A 20761-nucleotide genomic window follows, 5' to 3' on the forward strand; every position below is an offset into this window, starting at 1 on the left:
CGCAATTGCTTGTTTGTGTTCACTCATCTTCCACATGGGTTTTTAGCATTTTTCTTATTAATCTGTAGAAGTGCATTATCTATGATAGTCATTAGTCCTGAGTCATGCATTGCAAAATTTTCCCCAATTTGATCTTTCTCTTTGAACAATGCTCATTCTACTTTTTCTACATCAAAGTATTTCTCTACTCAACTTCATCAACCTGTCTTCCCAGTAGATAGGCTTTATGTTCCCTTGGCTAATTTGGGGGCTTGAATTTTTGTTATATTTAAATCATTACTCCATCTGGAATCTATTTTGTGTAAAAAGCAACATCTGAATCCAGTTTTATATTTTCCTACTCATTTCTCAAAAGGCAGACCATGAAACCTAAAACCACTCAACATAACAATTTACTTTCTCTTCTGAATGGAATCACAATGCTGCATCCATCAAATACGACTTACGTGCAGGGCAACTGTCAGATTGTGCTAATGAGGGAATAAGGAGAAAGTCAAGAGGGGGAAAGACAACAACAGGAAGCATCAACTGCCAAACACTGAAATGTGAAACATGCAAGTATTCAACCAACACAGCAAATATTTAATAAATGAATAGAGGAGATAACAAAATTGTAGCATATTTACCTTATATGTGTCTGTTGTTTAGTTAAGACACACCACATATCACTAATAATCTGCAAATAGATTTTTAAACATTTTAGAAAAGCTGTTGGGGAAAAACAAAATTTTAACTAAAATATCTTCCAAACTTTCAAAATTTTAATTAAAAATTTGAGAAGTGATAACTCAGAAAATAATAACTACAACATAGTCTTATATTTGCACAATATTTGACCATATCTAATATTCAACAATCCTGTTAGGTAGAGTATAGCTTCCTCATTTTGAAAATGAACAATGGGCTCAGGTGGATTACATGATCTCCCTGAAGGTAGTCAACTATTAAGAAGCACTGCTGGGACTTGAAATCTGATCTTCAGGCTTCAAGTTCACATTCAGTGCTGCTTCCACTCTGCCTACGTTATTGGCAATGCCTCTGCTCATTTATATACATACAAAATTGGAGACCTGGCTCAGAAACTGATAACTACAACAACGTACATTCAAAACACGCTTCACTGTGCTTTCACATTTAGCACTAACTCTGAGGTCACTGAATCTGAAATCCAACTCCCAACACGGATGTTTTTGATGACATCAATGACAGGTTTTAATCCAGCCTTGGAAAAACCACCTTGCTGCTGTTTTAATCTGTAACACCTTCTGAATCAGCCCAGATCACTGATGGTCAAAGTCCAGTCTCCTAGAATTGGTCATCATTCTAAAGAGCTAACATGAGTATAATCTTATTTTCAAATAGTATGCTTTTAAATATTTGGAAGTAATTATCCTCCTATTTGAATTTCTTCTTTTTAAGCCAAACCACTCAGCTTCTTTAATCTGATTTGTTTTTATCATTTCTTACCAGCAGCTTGTTGCCTTCTGAATATATTCTGGAGGGCTAATGCCTAATATATATTTCTTGAGTTCCTACTAGATGCAAACCCACTGAAAGTATAAAGAAGTACAAAGCAGCACTTAGCACATAGCAGGGATTGCCTAGAGGTGACAAGTGTTGTGAGAACACCAAGTGGAACATCACTGAAGGGGCCGATGCAGAGCATCTTTGCTTTGTAATGGGCATGATGTGCTAACCTGTCTTGCAAAATACCAAATATTCCAAAATATCAAAACGTGAACCATCCTTTTTCTATGTTTATTTTATGCCAGTAGATGTCAGAATATTTTGAAGAACTGTGAATATCCATGAAAGGCTATCAATAAGAAAATATGTATTTCAACAAACCCATACAAAGCACTGTATCACATGAACATGCAGCCAAGTACATGTAGCTATGATGTAAAAACAAGAAAATGCTGCTTTTATAAGAAAGAGCTCTCAAATGATAAACGTACCTTTCTAACAATTGCAATAAACACTACAAGAACAACTGGAAGCAACAATGTCTTTGTATACCTCAGCGGAGTCTGAAATTCAGAGAGGTTTTGTTAGAGGCAAATATTATTTTAACCAAACAAAATTTCATTTCAAATAATAAACAGATGATTTTCTGAAACTGTAAGTAGAGAAGCAGGAACATTCACTCATCAAGATTCCGATCTACCCACTGACTCCCATCATGAAAATGAAGGTGCATTTCCATAGAAATGAATTTCCCTAAAACATTGAATTGAAAACACTGAAAGTACAGTTCCCAAACACTCGCTAGAATGAAATGCGACTAGAGAGATTGCTCTTCACTGTTTGCATGCTCCTCATCCAACTGGAACGTCAGACTTAATATTCAACTAAGTTAAGCAGGGCTCTTTTTTAAAAAAAAAAGTATTTATTTTTTGCTTATGAGAGAGAGAAAGCCATGGGTCATGCATCTGCTGGTTCACTCTCCAAATGTCTGTGACAGCTAGGGGTAGATCAGGCTAAAGCCAGGAGCCTGGAACTCAATCCAGTTCTCCCACATGAGTTGCAGGGATCCAAGCACTTGAGTCATCACTTGCTGCCTTCCAGGGTGTGGGAGAGAAACTCAGGCACTCCGATACGTGATGTGGGTGTGCCAAACAGCATCTTGACTGCTATACCAAACACCCACCCCATAGAGCTCCCTTAAGGTTGTCTTGAATATATGTGCTAGTGGAGGATAAAAATCTTACCCACGACACACACGTGCATGCATGCACACATTCACTGTCACCCACACAAATTCATACAAAATAATGACCAGTGTTTATGATGCGAACACAACACATTTTTTGTATTTGTTAGTAACAGGTAAAACGTCACAGAGGTGCAGGTCGAAGACGCAGCTGCCTCTACTCCAAACCACCCCTCTGACTCGGGACTTCTCTGGGGTCAGCAGCCACCTGACTAATGGCCCAGAGCCGCCGGCTTGGCCGACGATCATGGGTGGCCAACCAGCGGCGAAGCGGCCCAAGGAGGACGAGCCTCAGATGCTGCACGGAGCCAGCACCTGTAAGCAGTTCAACGTGCACATGGGGTTCGGCTTCCTGTCCACAACCGCCCAGGCCAGGGTCCCACTCGACCCCCCAGTAAAGGTCTTTGTGCACCACAGTAAAGGGCACATGGAGGGCTTCCAGGTCCCCAAGGAGGGTAAAGCAGAGGAATCTTTCTGCATCACTGGGTCTGGTGGGATGTTCTGTCCTGGGTGTGCAAGGTGGCCAAGAGAGAAGAACGTGCAGAAACGCAGACTTGCAGGGGACAAGTGCTAAACCTGTGGAGGCCTAGACCACTGTGCCAAGGAGTGCAAGCTGTGTGTGCCCAAGAAGGGCCACTTCTGCCAGCACATCAACCATTTGGTGGCCTCGGGGCCCCCGAAGGCCCAGCAGGCCCCCAGCTCCCAGGGAAAGGCAGCCTACCACTGAGAGGGTGAAGAGGGCCACAGCCCTGCCCTGCTCCCTGAGGCCCAGAATTGAGCCACAGTGGCCATGGGGTGTTCTTTCACTATCAGTAAATTTCAAGGGGTACATACTAACTGCAGAGTAGAGAAAGTGGGGCTATGGTGGGTTGGAGACAGCTGGCTCTACCATGTATCTCGGGCTGGGGTTCCCAGCATCACCCTTCCCCTGTTCATGCTGGGAGGAAGGAGTGAGGCAAAGGTATTACAACCAAACTCTATCCAGATACAAGCGAGGACTTGGGCAGGTCTTCACCCTGTAACGCACATGCTTCATCCGAGGCCTCCCATTCAGAATCTCCAGCTTTAGAAAGAAGCCTGGATGGGGAAGTGTTTTCCTTTCAAGGAAGGATATGGAATACTACTTCCCTGGCCAGGGTGAAAAGACTGGCTGTGGGACCAGATTACTGGGCCCAACCTGCAAGCCACTGCACTCTGGGGGAGAATCTCTCTTGTTTCTTCATAACCCAATCCTGGGACAGGGTGCTGGAAACTGTCCATAGCAATGGGTTGGGACAACAACAGGCAAAAAAGGGGGCTGGGGACACAGCCACAGACCCCGTTCTGGGCCAATGTGATCTTAGCTATTTGCTCCCTTGCATGACTGCACCTTGGGGCCCACTTTCTCCAGGATGCCAACTGCACTGTGTGTGAATGACGTATCTTGTGCATTTTAACTTGTTTTTCTTAATATAAATATTCTAGTTTTATATTTTTGTGTATTTTAATCTAAGGTCCTCATTCCTGTATGCGTTCTCAGGTATGCAAGCAATCTCAGGGATACGTTGGCAGCAGCTCGAGGCCTGCACAGCAGGAAGAGTTTTTGCTGTTTCTGTCACCGTGGAGAGCAATTGTCTGGAGTGCTCAGCCTATTGAACTACCCCATTCTGCCAATTAGAGCTGGTTTTTCTTGCCACAGAATCCTCTTGAAACCCCCTCTATCTGGAACATGTTTCATGGGAGATGAGGTTTTAATTGGGTTGCCCCATGACTTGACCTCCTCTCACTGGAAGACTCAAAATTAGTCTGAACAGGAAAAGGTGGTGCAGGCAAGTTCACAGAGGCTGAGCGGGGGAAAGGCCCAGAGAGGAAGCCACGGTCAGGGTTGCCTGATTCGAGCACATGGGTTTCTGCTTCACATAACACATCTATCCTTCACCAGGTAAGGACGAACCCATTACTCACAACAGGGTGTGTGTGCACACACACGTGTGAACAAATGTGAGCTGGTAAGGCTAAGTTTGAAGACCAAAACCCCTGTGCCCGTTCTGTGCCGTCCAGGGACAGAAACGTGAAGCAAGGACTAAAAATCTTGAACCTTTCCAAATTCTTGGCTTCCAGGGAGACTGACAAGCTAGGGCCTCGTGGTGCCAGGAGCCAGGGTCCTGCCTTGGGACAGTAGTGAGCACTAGTGTCGTGGTGACCAGCGGAGAAAAAGGGGTTCTGTTTACATGCCGAGAGATCACTGCAAGCCTCCCTCACTGTGTTGGAATGGGACAAATGCAGTAGAGCACACTGGGTAGTGAGAGACTGGTCCTGGGTTCCTGTCTTCCCCAGATGCTGCCCCCTTTCAGTTACTGTACTTGTCTGGGCTTTGTAGGGCTTCACTGAGTCTCTGAGTTGGTGACTGCTAGGTGGCCGGGTCTGTGTAAATATAATGTGTTGGTCTTTCTCCACATTTGGGATTTTATTATTATTGGGTTCATTTGGGATTTTATGATTATTAACAAACTTCTTTTTGTATTGAGAGAAAACAGCTGAAGCATCTTCAACAGAAGGTTCCAGGCAGGCAAAAGGATTGGAAACATAAATTTGGGGGGACCCTCTTCTTGGAGTGGGGATCTAAAATCATCTTTTCTTTTGTGTTCCCTTTCTCCTATCCTATTTTGAATCTTCTATTCTTAAAACTCCTCCCTACCCTCTTCTCCATTCCCCCATCCACAAAAGGAAATACATACACCCACACATAAACATTTAATTCTTGGGTGTCTCCACAACTCTAAAGGATTCATGCAAAAATCCTAAAGAAAATAGGAAACTTCTACCCCTTGTTCCCAACCTCTGGAGTCAAGACCATTTCTTGGTATGACTCACACCAAAAGTTAAGACACTGATGTATTTGGATGGGTCAAACATACTTAATTTGTATCTGAAAGAAGAGAAGCTACTGGGGACCTTCTGTGTAGAAAGTGGGGTTTGGAGACCAAGAAGGAGGCTTTGAATGTATAGCCAAGTCACTCAGGAACTTTCACACAAATGCAAGAAACTTATGTCAAAATGGCCAAGACTGTTTGATAGGAGACGGATGAATGTAACTCCATGTTCACTGCTAGAAACCAAAGCTTTGTGTGAAATCTTGAATTGATGGGGAGGGAGGGAGGAAAGGTAAGAAAGCTTGTTCCTGTTCTTTCAAGGATCCCTGCCCCTCGTTCCTGAACAGCAGGAGACTTAAGTCCCCTTGGGCTTTGTTGAACCCCATCACTGGGGGGTGTTTATTTGAAGGTTGATTTTGCTGTACTGGGTACTTCCTTTCCCATTTTCTAATCGCTTTGTAACACAAATACTGACTCCTCCCATCCCTTCTCATTTTTCTGGAAAAATAAAGTGAATAAATCAAGATCTAGTGGTATGGGGGAAAAGAAAACAGCACAGAAATGTTTTTAATAACGAAGACCCACACACTGCAATCACACATGCCTCCTCCTCATCTTTAAACAAAAACACTGCTAAGACTGTGTTCTTTTTTACTTTATGTGTGTTATTTATAGATATGTAAGTCGTACCATTTTGTTCCCTCCATCATACATCAGAGGCATCTTACATTCTCAGGATGACAGCATGTTAAGGGATAGCACGTGAATTTTTCCCTTTTCCCCACTGGATGGATATTCATGTCAGGGATGCACTTCCTGAACTGGCACTGCCCTCTCTACAGCAGAGTTGCTATGAACTAAGGGCCTCTGAAGGTGAGGGAGAAACAGCTTTGTTTATTTTAAATCAGCTGAAACCACTGTCTGCTTTGATAAGCAACTTCTTTCATCACGTAAATGAGGAGTAATATTCTCATGTTAATAGTGGCATGTATGTGTCCTCAGTAATGTTACAGGGCTTCCGATATGTCTTAATTATCTACTGATTTTACCCTCTATTTTCTTTACTGCTGCCTTGAATAATCTTGATCTCCTGTCTTGGAAGAAACCTTTCCTTTGTTTCCTTCAGCAGGGTCAACACTATCACACACCTTTTTATTAGCCATGTTTTGTCAAGATCACTTGCCAGAACACAATAAATGAAGACTCACGGGCCCCTGGGGTAAACATCGTAGCTACAGGACACACTCTACTCAGAATGGCTGGATGATAAGACTTTGCATGTGGTGCACTAAGGTCCACTGGCCCAGGGCTCAGGACACTGACCAATACAGTGGGATCATGGGGGACACGAATTTGTCATGAAAGTATCGTTAGCCAGTTTAATACACATATACCAATAGCTTTGAAGGAAAATATGTCACTGATGATAAAATACAATAAATCAGTGTCACATGAGAGGCATAAAAAAAAAACCACACGTATACAAGTTTTTGAAACAAACCAGCTCAAAAACTATTGTGACATCATATTTTATTTAAAACACTGAAGTATTTTCCTATGTATTACCACATTTTTGTCTGCACAATATCCATTCATAGCATACTGCCAGAAACTAGTAAACTGTAACACAAAGAATCAGAGTCACTTGTTCGAGACCATTAGGTAATAGTGCAGGCTTCTGCCTCCCAGTCTTCAGAGGACAGTTTCAGGAAAAACAACGTTGGAATGAAAAACTCATACTCAAAGATATTTCAAAGCAATGTGATCATTCAAACCACCACAAAATGAGCGGAAATATAAGAACCTGAAAGCTTGACTGTATTAATGCGCTCTCTGAAAAGAGGCAACTTGAAATGCCTCTGTGTTTACTCATCCAAAAAACTACTGCAAGCCTGAACGCCTGTTTCCAAATTACCAAAACGAGAAACGGCCACATACTTCAAGAAGCTGCACTAAGGTAAACAGGAGCATCTTCTCTAAGCTGCCAGATTTTCCTTTTCCTTCAAACTGCGATAAGAGCACACAGTGTCTGAAATAGCAGGAGCACCTTTTACAAAAAATGAATGGACCAAAACCCACAGAAAGAGTACGAGAAATCACAGCTTACCTCCTTTTCCATAAAGTCAAACTCTGCTGCACAGGTGTACAATAAAGTATCAAAATCCTTATAACTGAAGAATTTTGATGTTAGTAAGTTGCCAATGTGAGCCTAGCAAGAAATAGAGAGGAACCATTACATTGAGTCGAATACAACAATAATACTTTTTAATTTAAATACTATCTAAAAATAGTTTGTTTTTGTTTTTTGTTTTTTGTTTTTTTTTGACAGGCAGAGTGGACAGTGAGAGAGAGAGAGAGACAGAGAGAAAGGTCTTCCTTTTGCTGTTGGTTTACCCTCCAATGGCCGCCGCGGCCGGCGCGCTGCGGCCGGCGCACCACGCTGATCTGAAGCCAGGAGCCAGGTGCCTCTCCTGGTCTCCCATGCGGGTGCAGGGCCCAAGCACTTGGGCCATCCTCCACTGCCTTCCCGGGCCACGGCAGAGAGCTGGCCTGGAAGAGGGGCAACCGGGACAGAATCTGGCACCCCGACCAGCGCTAGAACCCGGTGTGCCAGCACCGCAAGGTGGAGGATTAGCCTATTGAGTCACGGCGTCAGCCTAAAAATAGTTTTTATAACATAAAATCCACTGTTCCCATATTGGACTTGCTTTTGTTAAACAAAGTGCTGTACCTTCCAACCTCACAATTCCTCCTCCTTTTGCTCTCAAGTGATTCTGATAGCTCCAACACTCCAGCATCCTTTCTCATCCACATACCAAAGGCTTCCACCCTGAGCTTTACCCGGCTCACAGTGCTAACCTTGGTAAAACAGGCTACCCAGCATCTACCCACAGAAGCCTACCAGGAGATATGGGCTTGGGAACACACTTCTGTCCCACAGGGACAAGGAGTCAACGGGTAAAGAGAAGGGAATATTAATTCTGAATTAGGGAAAGGGGACTGAAAAAATGACTTCAATAAAGTGGAAGTGGGCAGGCCTTGGCATACAAGGCACCCTCTGACTTATAACCAATTCATGGTAATTCTTCATGTTAGCAAGTGCCCTCATTTATATCACCAGATTTCCTTCCCACAAAAAGCACCACGATGAAGGTAGATATTTTTTTACTTTATAAAAGAGGAAACAAGGGACTAAAGACTTAAAACATTTTGCAACTGTCATGTTCGTTACTATCTTAAAAAGACCAAAGAAAGACAGGAAATTATACCTAAGACCATAACTAAAATTCTATATGACATCCACATGAAGTACAAGCGTCAGGGTGAGAGGAGGAACCAACAAACAGTGGGAATGTGATGAGGCATTCCAAAATGCTTTGTCCTCTTGGGTGAAAAAACGCATGCTGACAACTTTGTGAAATCAAAAGGAGAAATACGGAGCATCTTAAAGTAGCACAGGAAAACAGACCGCAAATAAAAAGGAAGAATAAAAGCCTAGTATAATAATCGCCACAAATGTAAAGAGCCTAAATTCATTAATTAAACAACAGGATCTCAAAGTGGATTTAAGGGAGGAAAACCCAGTATCACGTTGTCAACAGACACAATTAAAATAGAAATATGCAGGAAAGTTCAAAATAGAACAGATCAAGACAAACCAGATAAATATGAATCAAAGAAACCCAGGTGAGCAACTGTCTCAAAATTGAAATTCAAGCAAAAAATATATGGAAAAAGAATACTGCTACATGCTGATAAACAAGAAAGCAAGAATATATATCAAACATATTTGCAGATAACAATACAAAGTATATAAAAGAACTGCCAATGAAATTGAAAAAAGAAATAGGTAAGCTGACAGTGTTCACTGGAAATGTTAAATATTGTTCTCTAGAACACAAAAAGAAAACACAAATTAACATAAAACTTGAATAATATAATTAATAAGCTTACAACCAGGGGATATAATCTGCCTAAAGAGAGAATACACATTTTTCTTAAACACAGTAAAATATTTTTTTAAAATGTTAACATAGCATGTCAACAAATTTCAAAAATTGATACTTGCAGTAAGACTACAGAATAACTAGGAATGGCTTCAAAATCCTTTCAGTTAGAAACATAAAATTTAACAGTATTTAGATTAAATAGAAAAAATCACACAATAGTCAACTTGTAAGACAGATAAAAAATAACTACAACTTATGGGAAATTTTAGTTTTAAAAACATTTACCAGAACATAAGATAGTGAAAACAAAGAATTAAGCATTTTCCCTCAGGCATGATCTCATTCATCTGTGAAACCTCAGAAAACTGTTCTCAGAGACATAAAGAATAAAATAGTAGTTACTAGGGCCTTGGGAGAGGGGGAGGATGAGAGAGAGTTTGGCCAAAGGATATATAATTATATTACAGGACAGATAAATCCAAGAGACTGATTGTATACCAAGGTTACTACCATTAATGATAAATTATCATACTCTTGAAAAAGGTAAAAGGAGTACATTCACTACAAAAATGATCGCTACATGTGGTAATTCAATTGTTAACTAGATTTAACCATCCATAATGTATGTATACTTCAACACAAGTACATGATAAATATATACAATATCTTTCAAATTAGAAAATAAAAAATGAAAAATAAAATAAGGAACATAGAAAATCATTCCCTACACTTGCACTCATGTGAACATTTCAATAAAAAGAGTTTTCGCTGAGTCCAATAATAATTATAGTTAATTAATTATATTTGGAGAGACATACTGAGAGAGCTCCCACTCACTGGCCCACTTCCCAAATGCCTATAAAGGCCAAGGTGGCAAAGTTAGGAGCCAGGAACTGAATTCAGGTCTAACACGTGGGTGGCAGGAATACAACTGCTTGAGCCATTGCCACTGCTTCCCTAGAGTCTGCATTAGCAGGAAGCTGGAACTGGGAGCCCGGGCTGAGAATCAAACTCCAGTACTCCAATGTGGGGCACAGGTATCCTAAACAGGGGCTTTACCACTAGGCTAAACACCCAACCACAGCAAGTTTTTAAAAACCATGCTCTATTTGATGACAATGGGCAGATTTCCCCTAAACACATAAACTACCACAGCTCATTCCAAATGAGTTAATTTCCTAAAGAAACTGAATTATAGTTAAAACAAACAAACAAACAAAGCTACTCACAAAGAAACTGAGTCTTGAGGACATGGAAACATTTAAGGGAGATATAATACCAATTCTACAAAAATTCTCTCCAAAACCAGGAGACAGAAGAGGCACTTCCCAATAATTTTTTCTATCTGCTATTGAGAATGAGATGTTACAATCTCTAATTCCTAAAATATCCATTTTGCTTTTCACTTTTCTCAAGTTTTGCTTCATGTATTTTGGAAACTCTGCTTTAGGTGCATGAAAGAGCCACATTTGTAACTGTTAAGTCTTCCTGAGAAATTATCATCATGCAGCGCTCCTCCTTGTCTCTAGCAGTATTGTCTGTCTTGCCTGACAGTCAGTTTTGTCTGACATTGAAATAACTACCCCAGCTCTTATGGTTACTGTTTGCATGGGATGTCTCTTTCCTTACTTTTTTTTTTTTTTTTTTTTTTTTTTTTTTTTTGACAGGCAGAGTGGACAGTGAGAGAGAGAGAGAGACAGAGAGAAAGGTCTTCCTTTGCCGTTGGTTCACCCTCCGATGGCCACCGCAGCCGGTGCGCTGCCGGTACTTATCCTGGTCTCCCATGGGGTGCAGGGCCCAAGGACCTGGCCATTCTCCACTGCACTCCCTGGCCACAGCAGAGAGCTGGCCTGGAAGAGGGGCAACCGGGACAGAATCCGGTGCCCCAACTGGGACTAGAACCCGGTGTGCCGGCGCCGCAAGGCGGAGGATTAACCTAGTGAGCCGCGGCGCTGGCCTCTTTCCTTACTTTTACTTCCAAAGTAGTCATCAGACTTTAGTCAAGGAGAATACTGACAGGAAAGCAGGGATAAACGAAGAGACACTCACCTAGCTCCTGAAGGACACAGAAACTGCATTTCACCTTGCTCGCCCTGGCATCCCCGCTTACTCAATCACCAATCAGTTCCCATCTTCACCACCGACTCCGGGTGCCTTCCCGGATCTCCTGTGTCAGTCTACAGCACTCTTACATACTTTTTATCCTGGTCTTCACTGCACCCCAGTATTTTTGCCATAAACTGTTCCTATCTCCCCACAGACCGTGTCTTTCTGTTTTCTGTCTCTAAGGTGTATTTCACATAGCAGGCACAATGCAGGTACATAGTTAATGAGTAAATGAATTTTCAACTACAGTTTTATAGTCTTCAAAATCTTTCCACAGGTTACAGAAACTCATTTAATAGCCCAGGTTTTTCTTAAACCAATTTTAAAGCAAAAATCCCCTTACTCGTATAAAAACCTATATAAACAATATGTAAGAGATTCAAGCTAAGCTGTCTTGGGTACAAAGAGGGGCTAGAGTGGGTAAGGGAGTGGATAATCTCCTAGAAGAGTTAATAGAAGTCCAAACGTCACAGAATCCAGCTTCAAAACCACAGCTATAACCTAGTAGAGGAGGAGGAAAGATCACCAATGAAGGCAAACTACAGGAAAAGAAGGTGGTTCGCTCCTTCTGTACTGGGTCTTGTGTTGCTCTCTTTTTTAACTAAATTTCTGATAGCCTCCTGACTTAAATTGTGCTAATTCAAACACCAAAATAAAATAAGCAAAGCAATTACACGTAGGAAGAATACATAGAGCAGAATTCTTCTCACTTTCTCTCCTACCCAAACACCTCTCTAAATAAGACTGACTTCAATTAAATTGTTTATAAAGGCTCATAAATAAACCTTTGAATTATCCAGAAAATATGGGGAACAAAATAGTAAGACTTTCACAAGATCTCTAGTTAAGGCTCTGAAGATTGTGCTTTCATCTGTTACAAAAGCAGATGTTCAAGTCAGAAAAAGAAAAATGGGGACAGCACTGGGGTACTGCAGGTTAAAGCTCTGCCTGCAATGCCAGCATCCCATAGGGGCACTGGCTCAAGTCCCCGCTGCTTCCCTTCTGACCCAGCTCCCTGTCAATGGCCTGAGAAAAGCAGCGGAAGATGGCCCAAGTGTTTGGACCCCTGCATCAACATGAGAGACCAGGATGAAGCTCTGGCTCCTGGCTTCAGCCTGGCCCAGTGCTGGCCTTGTGGCCATCTAGGGAGTGAACCAGCAGATGGAAGATAGCTCATTCTGTCTCTCCCTATTTGTAACTCTGACATTCAAATAAATAAATCTTCTTAAAAAAGAGGAAAAATGGATGCACGAACATTAAAATTTGGACTTTAATCCCTCTAGTTTTCGCCAGCGCCGCGGCTCAGTAGGCTAATTCTCCGCCTTGCGGCGCCGGCACACTGGGTTCTAGTCCCAGTCGGGGCACTGGATTCTGTCCCAGTTGCCCCTCTTCCAGGCCAACTCTCTGCTGTGGCCAGGGAGTGCAGTGGAGGATGGCCCAAGTCCTTGGGCCCTGCACCTGCATGGGAGACCAGGAGAAGCACCTGGCTCCTGCCATCGGATCAGCGTGGTGCGCTGGCCGCGGCGGCCATTGGAGGGTGAACCAACGGCAAAGGAAGACCTTTCTCTCTGTCTCTCTCTCTCACTGTCTACTCTGCCTGTCAAAAAAAAAAAAGAAAAAAGAAAAAAGAAAAAAAGAAATCCCTCTAGTTTTCTAGTTTTAAACTTGTAAAAACTTTGTGATATAGGCCGGCGCCGCGGCTCACTAGGCTAATCCTCCGCCTAGCGGCGCCGGCACACCGGGTTCTAGTCCCGGTTGGGGTGCCGGATTCTGTCCCGGTTGCCCCTCTTCCAGGCCAGCCCTCTGCTGTGGCCCGGGAGTGCAGTGGAGGATGGCCCAGGTGCTTGGGCCCTGCACCCCATGGGAGACCAGGAAAAGCACCTGGCTCCTGGCTCCTGCCATCGGATCAGCGCGGTGCGCCGGCCACATCGCGCTGGCCGCGGCGGCCATTGGAGGGTGAACCAACGGCAAAGGAAGACCTTTCTCTCTGTCTCTCTCTCTCACTGTCCACTCTGCCTGTCAAAAAAAAAAAAAAAAAAAAAAAAAAAACAACTTTGTGATATAGAAGGATTAATATAACAGGATAATTTATCAAGAAATTAATTTTGGAGAAAAGTAACTATGAATATTATCAACTTGCTTTCTACTATACGCAGATAAAATAGTAAGTGAACAGACTTCATCCTAGAATTTGGTTAAGTAGTGGTACTTTAATAATTCAAATAATTCATTCTTAGCCTGCTAAATTACTTCAAGTCTGTCAAGTTTAAGTAAAAATGCACTTACATCATCTGCAATACCAAAGATTTTAGATGTCAAAAACTTGAGAATTATAGTTCCAAATAACCAAAAACATCCTTGGATAACCTACAAAAGAAAAAGAAAACTAAATATGATACTTGAAATTCCATAGCCTAGGAAGAAACAGTAATGCTTTAATCATATACATATGAAATGTAAAATAAGTCTCTCTCCTAGAGAAAATGCATTCTAATTTAAAATAACATTTCTCCAAAATCAAGGCTATCACCAAAAAATAAAACATACATATATTAATAAAGGCCTATTATAAAAGTTTAAATATTTTATAAGATTTATACAGGAATAAGAGATAAATTCCCCTTCTACAAATGTTTCTTACACATGAACTGCAACTCAGGGAAAAACATGGGTAATAAACTGGATTATCTACCACAGATTAATTTTAACAGTCTTCATGAAAAGGGCGATTTGGCACATCAAAATTGAGCCCTAGTATGTTTTAAAACTGTTAGATTCCTTGCATTATATAGATCATTTCCTTAAAAGTAAAACATAAAACCAATGATAAGTTTTAGACAAGGAAAAACACATGCATTAAAATAGATTGATTCTTACCCATAAACTAAGTTCAGAAACACTTATTTTCAGAAGATGTGGCTTCATTGCCAGCATACCCTGCAAAGAGAAAATAACATTTAATACTTGTAAATTCAACTACCGAAAGGTTATCTATATAATATTCTCTTAAATTCCTCACACTGTTGATTTTTCACCCAGTATCTCCACATGCTCCTTTCTGTAGTAAGTAACTTCAAAAAACAAGTTTTATTTTATCCAAGGTAAGTCGGGTCAGTTAGTAACTTCACAAGGTTAAAAAGAGAATTACCATTTGTGAATTCCTATTATTGATTTTTGTACTGCTTATTTACCAAAGAACCAAGAGATACATATCAATTTCTGAATTTAGAAAGCAGTTATATAGGCATCACACTTTCCTTAAGCTAAAACTACTGAAACTTAGGATAAACTACAGATAAAATTTTAATGAATCAATTAAATATTCCTTCATATAGTTTTATCTTTCCAGGTACATGGATTCCCATGTACTTGGATTTTATTCCTATTCAGTATTCATTTCAACAGCTTCTCTGTGCACATGTAGCAAGAGTTATGTACTTTATCATTGGTAATACTACTACTTGCCAATGCATGCATGTAAAATATAGAATTGAGCACACAGTCACATTTCCTATTTAGAGAGTTCATTGATTTTAAGAACTAAAGTGATTAATCCCAAAGCAACTCAGTTAATGACTTCTGTTGTCTAAAACATAGTATTGCCACATTTCTGTGACTAAGTATGCTCAAGTCACAGAGCCCAAAAAGCTGGTGGCTAAAATTAGGGATAGGTATATTTTAGGAAATGGGTTATTTAATAAATATTATTTGTAAAATGAAACAAAGAAACAGGAAGTTCCAAATTTGTTATTGGTTCTAGATAGCAAAATGACAAAAATAATCTGAGTAACTGAAGTGATTATTCAAGAAGCAGACATTGCTTCTACAGGGCAAAAAAAATTCTTTTGTCTTCAAGAAACTGCAGTACAGCACATGTTCTTTAAATATAAGGAATAACTTAGGTTTGCAAAACACTAATAATGAAATCCATGAAAAAAAAGGCATAGCCATCCCTAGAAGTCTAAATTTCAGAAGACTTTTGCATTTAGAATAGAACTAAAAAAATCATAGAAACTTTTTGAAATGAAACCTGCGACCAAAACTTAGGTGATAGAAAAACTGAGGAAAGAAAAAGAAAGGACAGACTGGGATCTGAAGTGAGGTGCTATGCTTTCTCGTATCAATATTTCTGTGCATGTGTTTCCCCAGTTTGGAAGTGAGCAACTGAACATTCTGTCACATGTAGATGCAGTCAGTAAGACACATGAGACAGTTCATACAGAAACTTCTCACAGATCCCAAGCCAATGATAAAGAAATTGATAGCATTAGCTTCCAAAGCAGCCACATGCTTAAGGAACACTTACCCAAATAACTACTAAAGAGGAAGCATAATAAGATGTTAATAACATTGAGTTCCCAAACATCAAAACAAAACAAAGTGCAAGAGAAATCTGGAAAAACACAAGAAAAAATACAATTAATGTACATAAAAGGAAAAAATTTATCTTTGCTGTGTAAATCACACATGCCCACGAGAAGCAGTTTAAACTGTTCGAAGGGGAACACACACTAAAGGTGGCCCGCTCTCCATCCCCCACCTCACACCCCTGGAAATGACCACCACTAAAGTCAACTCCTGTGCATCTTTCCAAATGCCAACATGTATGAATTCCTTCTCCCTTTTTATTTTAAGCCACACATAAGAGTCTCTTGTAGCCTATATTAGTTCTTGTTTTTACTCTGAAGATGCTTCTGAGAGCTTTCTGTATCAACCTAAACCAATCTGATTCATTCTGTGAAAGCACCGAAGAAAGTATCCTACTCCATACCGGTGACATAATCTGCTTGACTGATCCTCTGAGTCTGCTCAAAACAGAAATATTTTCATTCTGTTTTTTGTTTCATTTTTCATACTAGAAACACTGTCATGATAAATATCCTTATGTGTACATCTTATGTCTATGTCAATACATTTTGGATAAATTACTAGAAGTGGAATTAATGGACCAAGGATATACCCATTTTTAAATCTGAAAAAACAAAAATGACAAATTGCTCTACAAAAAAGATTGAACTCTTTTCTCTCCCACCTATCAGGTAGGAGAGTTTTTGTCAATGCACTCTATGACTCACATTGTGTACCATTATTTAAAATATTCACCTATCTAATAGGACAAATGTGTTGCCTCACTGTTTCTTTTAATAGTGGATGGCACACTTGGTATTTCTTCTACTTGGTATTTCTTCTACTTGGTATTTGTGTAAATTGCTTATTTCTACAGTTTGCTTTTCTACTGGGATTTGATTATTTTCTTTAAGAATTAATATATTTCAGAATACAGCTCCTTATTAAGCATAAATAATTGTAAATAATCATCACAGTTCATTTTTTAACCTTTGTATTATTTTTATTATGGTTATTAAATTATTTATGTTAGTAAAATTTATCTTTCATTTCCTTTAAGGCTCCAGGATTTGTCTCTATAGTAAAGTTTTTAAAAATAAGTAATCTATATTTCTTTCAAGAAGTTTTATTTTTGATACATATATACCAATTTCTATAAGAATTTTAGAATTAGCTTAAGTTTCAAAAAGTAGAATCTTTATTAAAAATAACTATTCAATAATGTACATTACATGTATATCTGTCTAATATTGCATCAATACTATATTCAAAAGCAATATATGCTGCTTCTATTTCCTTGACATACATTAGTGAAATACGTTTCCCTCATACAGAACCTGCATGCTTAAGTTTATTCTAAAGTACATGATTTCTGCTGATTTTGTATCAGTAATCTTAGATCTCAGGAGTCAGAAATAGATGTTGACTTTTATTAACTGACTATTGCATCAAAGGAAATGATCATGTTGTTAAAAAACCTTTTAATGTGATATTAACAGAATGCATAGTGTATTCCTGTAATGCCTTTGCTTGTCATGGTGTTTTACCTCTCACAGACTTACTAAATGGGTAAATAACCAAATTCCAAAAAAACTGATGACAATACTTCCTGTCCACAAATGCTAAGAACTAAGGGTAACTAAAGTTTTTGTAAAAATCAGGAGAATATCATCACTTGGAATAAATGTATTCATGACCAAGAATCAGCCAAATCAGTGCTAAGAGTTTTCAAGAGAAAATGTAAAACAGTATTAAGAAAGTAGGTACTAAATGTTTCAGGAATTATTTGGGGTTGAAATTAGTAAAAAGCACACTAACTTGCTAAAAAGACTCCTGAAACAGCTAAGAATGCTCTCACTGCTGGACACAATAAAAAAGATTTTAATATCTCAATCTCAATAATGGATAAAAGAAAAGGAGACTTAAGTACAGAAATAGATGACCTAAGCAATATGGTAGACAACCAGAACTAACAGAACCTTTAGCCAACAAAAGCAGAAAATGGAGTTTTTCGCAAATGCACATGGGACAAGGTCTAGGAAAGAAAACATGCCACCTAAAAATTAAGTCTCTGTAGGCTTAAAAAAAGGATCCCATATAAAAAGCATCTTCTGTGACGACAATAGGAGGAGGCTAGAAATCTATAACAGAAAGGTAATTGGAAAATTCAAAAACTTGTGAAAATAAAACAAAATGTCCTTAAACAACCAAGGGACAACAAAGAAATCACAAAAGAAAATTATTATAAAGCATTTAGAAGGAAATGGAAATGAAAACTCAACATATCAAAAATTGATACGAAGGAAAACAATGCTAAAGGACAAATATATAGTCATAAATGGTACATTACAAATCAAAATTAAACTTATCAACATAACTTTTATGCCTTAAAGAACTAATCAAGCCGGCGCCGCGGCTCAGTAGGCTAATCCTCCACCTTGCGGCGCCGGCACACCGGGTTCTAGTCCCGGTCGGGGCGCCGGATTCTGTCCCGGTTGCCCCTCTTCCAGGCCAGCTCTCTGCTGTGGCCAGGGAGTGCAGTGGAGGATGGCCCAAGTGCTTGGGCCCTGCACCCCATGGGAGACAGGGAGAAGCACCTGGCTCCTGGCTTTGGATCAGCGTGGTGCGCCAGCCGCAGCGCGCTGGCCACGGTGGCCATTGGAGGGTGAACCAACGGCAAAGGAAGACCTTTTTCTCTGTCTCTCTCACGGTCTACTCTGCCTGTCAAAAAAAAAAAAAAAAAAAAAAAGGACTAATCAAAAAGAGAGAAGGAAGGGAGGGAGGGGGTAAGTGACAGAAGAAATTAAACCAAAGACAGAATAAGGGAGAAAAAGACAAAAATTAGAGCAGATATAAACAAAATAGAGAACAAAACACAACAAAGAAAAATCAACCATACTAAAAGTTGCTTTTCAAAAAGATCAACAAACCAGATTGACAACAAAACTTCAAATTAACAAAAAGAGAAATGAAAAAGAGAACTACTGGTTTTATAAAAATAGAAGAATTACAAAGAAGTACTATAAAAAACTGCATACCAACAAGTTAGAAAACTTAGATGGTCAAAGTCCTAGAAACAAAAAAACTACCAAAACTAGTAACAGAAACTCTAAATACATCTGTAACTAATAAGGACACTGATTCAGTAATCCAAAAAATCCCCAGATGGCATCATTGGGGGAACTCTGCCAAACATTTAAATAATTAACATCAATACTCCTCAAACTTATCCAAAAAATTCTATGAGGTTATCATTACTCTGACAGCAAAGTCAGATAAAGACACTACAAGAAAGGAAAACTACACACCACTCCTATCATGAATAGTTATATGAAAATACTAATAAATCAAATTCAGCAGCATATTGAAAGGATTATATATTATAATCAAGTGAAATTTATTCCTGGAATGCAAGGATGGTTGAACATAAGAACATCAATCCAAGTAATATCTACCTTAAAAGAATAAAAAGGGAAAAACGAGCATCTCAATTGATGCAGAAAAGCATATGATAAAATTTAACATTCCATGGCAAAAACATTCAACAAGTTAGAAGTAGAAGGATTCTGCATAAACATAATAAAATCCATATATGAAAAACCCATAGCAGACATTAAACTCAATGGTGAGACTGAAATCATCTTTTCTAGGTAATAAAGCAAGGATGCCAGGTTATGGCACTTTTACTCAACAGATTACTAGAAGTCTTGCTAGACAAATTAGAGAAAAAAACCAGCATCCAAACTGAAGGAGAGAAGTAAAAGGATTTCTGCTCTAAGACGATATTTTAAATGGAGAAAACCCTAAAGCTCACACATGTGTAGGTGGGCGCACATACATACATACAATTACAATCAACAAATACAACAAAAAATTCACAGTGGCAAAATACAAAATGAACACATAAAAATCAGTTGAATTTCTGTATACAACCAATCAACCTGAAGAGGAAAACAGACAAGTAATTTCTTTCAACATAGTATCAAAGATTAAAATGCTTAGAAATGAACTTAACCAAGGAAGCATAAGACTTATACATACAATGAAACCTGAAAAACACTGCTGAAAGATATTAAAGAAAATATAAATGTAAATATAACTCCATATTCCGTGTTTTAAAGTACTTAATAATATTAAAACAATGCTACCCAAAGATTTCACACTATAATTCATATGGAAACTCAAGGGACATTGAACAGCCAAAACAGTCTTGAAAAAGAACACAGTTAAAGGATTCATGCTTCCTGACTTTAAAACGTAGCATAAAGCTACAGTAATCAACAGTGTGGTACCCACATAAGACAGAAATATATACAACTGCAATGGAATAGAAAACCAGACACAAATCCTTGGATATATAGATAAACACTTCATGTCAAAGGGTGCCAAGATCTTTCCACGGAGAAGAGATAATCTTTTCAACAATTGGTGCTGACAGAACTGGAAACCGCCAGAGATGGACTACTACCAAATACCATACATAAAAATTAACCTAAAATAGATGAAAAAAAAACTCAATCTAAGAGTTAAAAGTATAAAACTCTTCAAAGAAAACATAGGGGGAAAAGCTTCACATCATGATATTTTGCAATGTTTTTGTGGATATGACATAAAAAGCACAGACAACGTAAGAATATATAGACAAACTGGACTTCATGAAGACTGAAAACATCTGTGTATCAAAGGACAAGATCAACAGAGTGAGAAGGCAACTCACAGAATGGGGAAAAAAGGTTTCCAAGTAACATATTTGATAAAGAATTCAAATCCAGAATATCTAATGAATTCCTAAA

The 20761-nt window shown here is 39.3% G+C and overlaps 1 protein-coding gene across 3 annotated transcripts in view; it reads right to left on the bottom strand.

Annotated features, from left to right (window-relative positions):
* Nucleotides 1–20761, bottom strand: part of DPY19L1 (dpy-19 like C-mannosyltransferase 1) — a 107015-nt gene that overhangs the window by 16294 nt on the left and 69960 nt on the right. For 2 of the 3 annotated variants that reach the window (XM_051852895.2, XM_070059711.1), the window contains 6 exons: nt 15928–16014; nt 14499–14558; nt 13908–13988; nt 7673–7774; nt 1959–2030; nt 627–676 (listed from right to left, as the gene is read on the bottom strand). In XM_051852895.2, coding sequence (XP_051708855.1) covers nt 627–676; nt 1959–2030; nt 7673–7774; nt 13908–13988; nt 14499–14558; nt 15928–16014 — 452 coding nt within the window. The remainder of the gene's footprint in view (nt 1–626; nt 677–1958; nt 2031–7672; nt 7775–13907; nt 13989–14498; nt 14559–15927; nt 16015–20761) is intronic. The other variant, XM_051852896.2, reaches the window with a different exon arrangement.

This window comes from Oryctolagus cuniculus, chromosome 16 (assembly GCF_964237555.1).
Source record: "Oryctolagus cuniculus chromosome 16, mOryCun1.1, whole genome shotgun sequence".
Lineage (NCBI taxonomy): Eukaryota > Metazoa > Chordata > Mammalia > Lagomorpha > Leporidae > Oryctolagus > Oryctolagus cuniculus.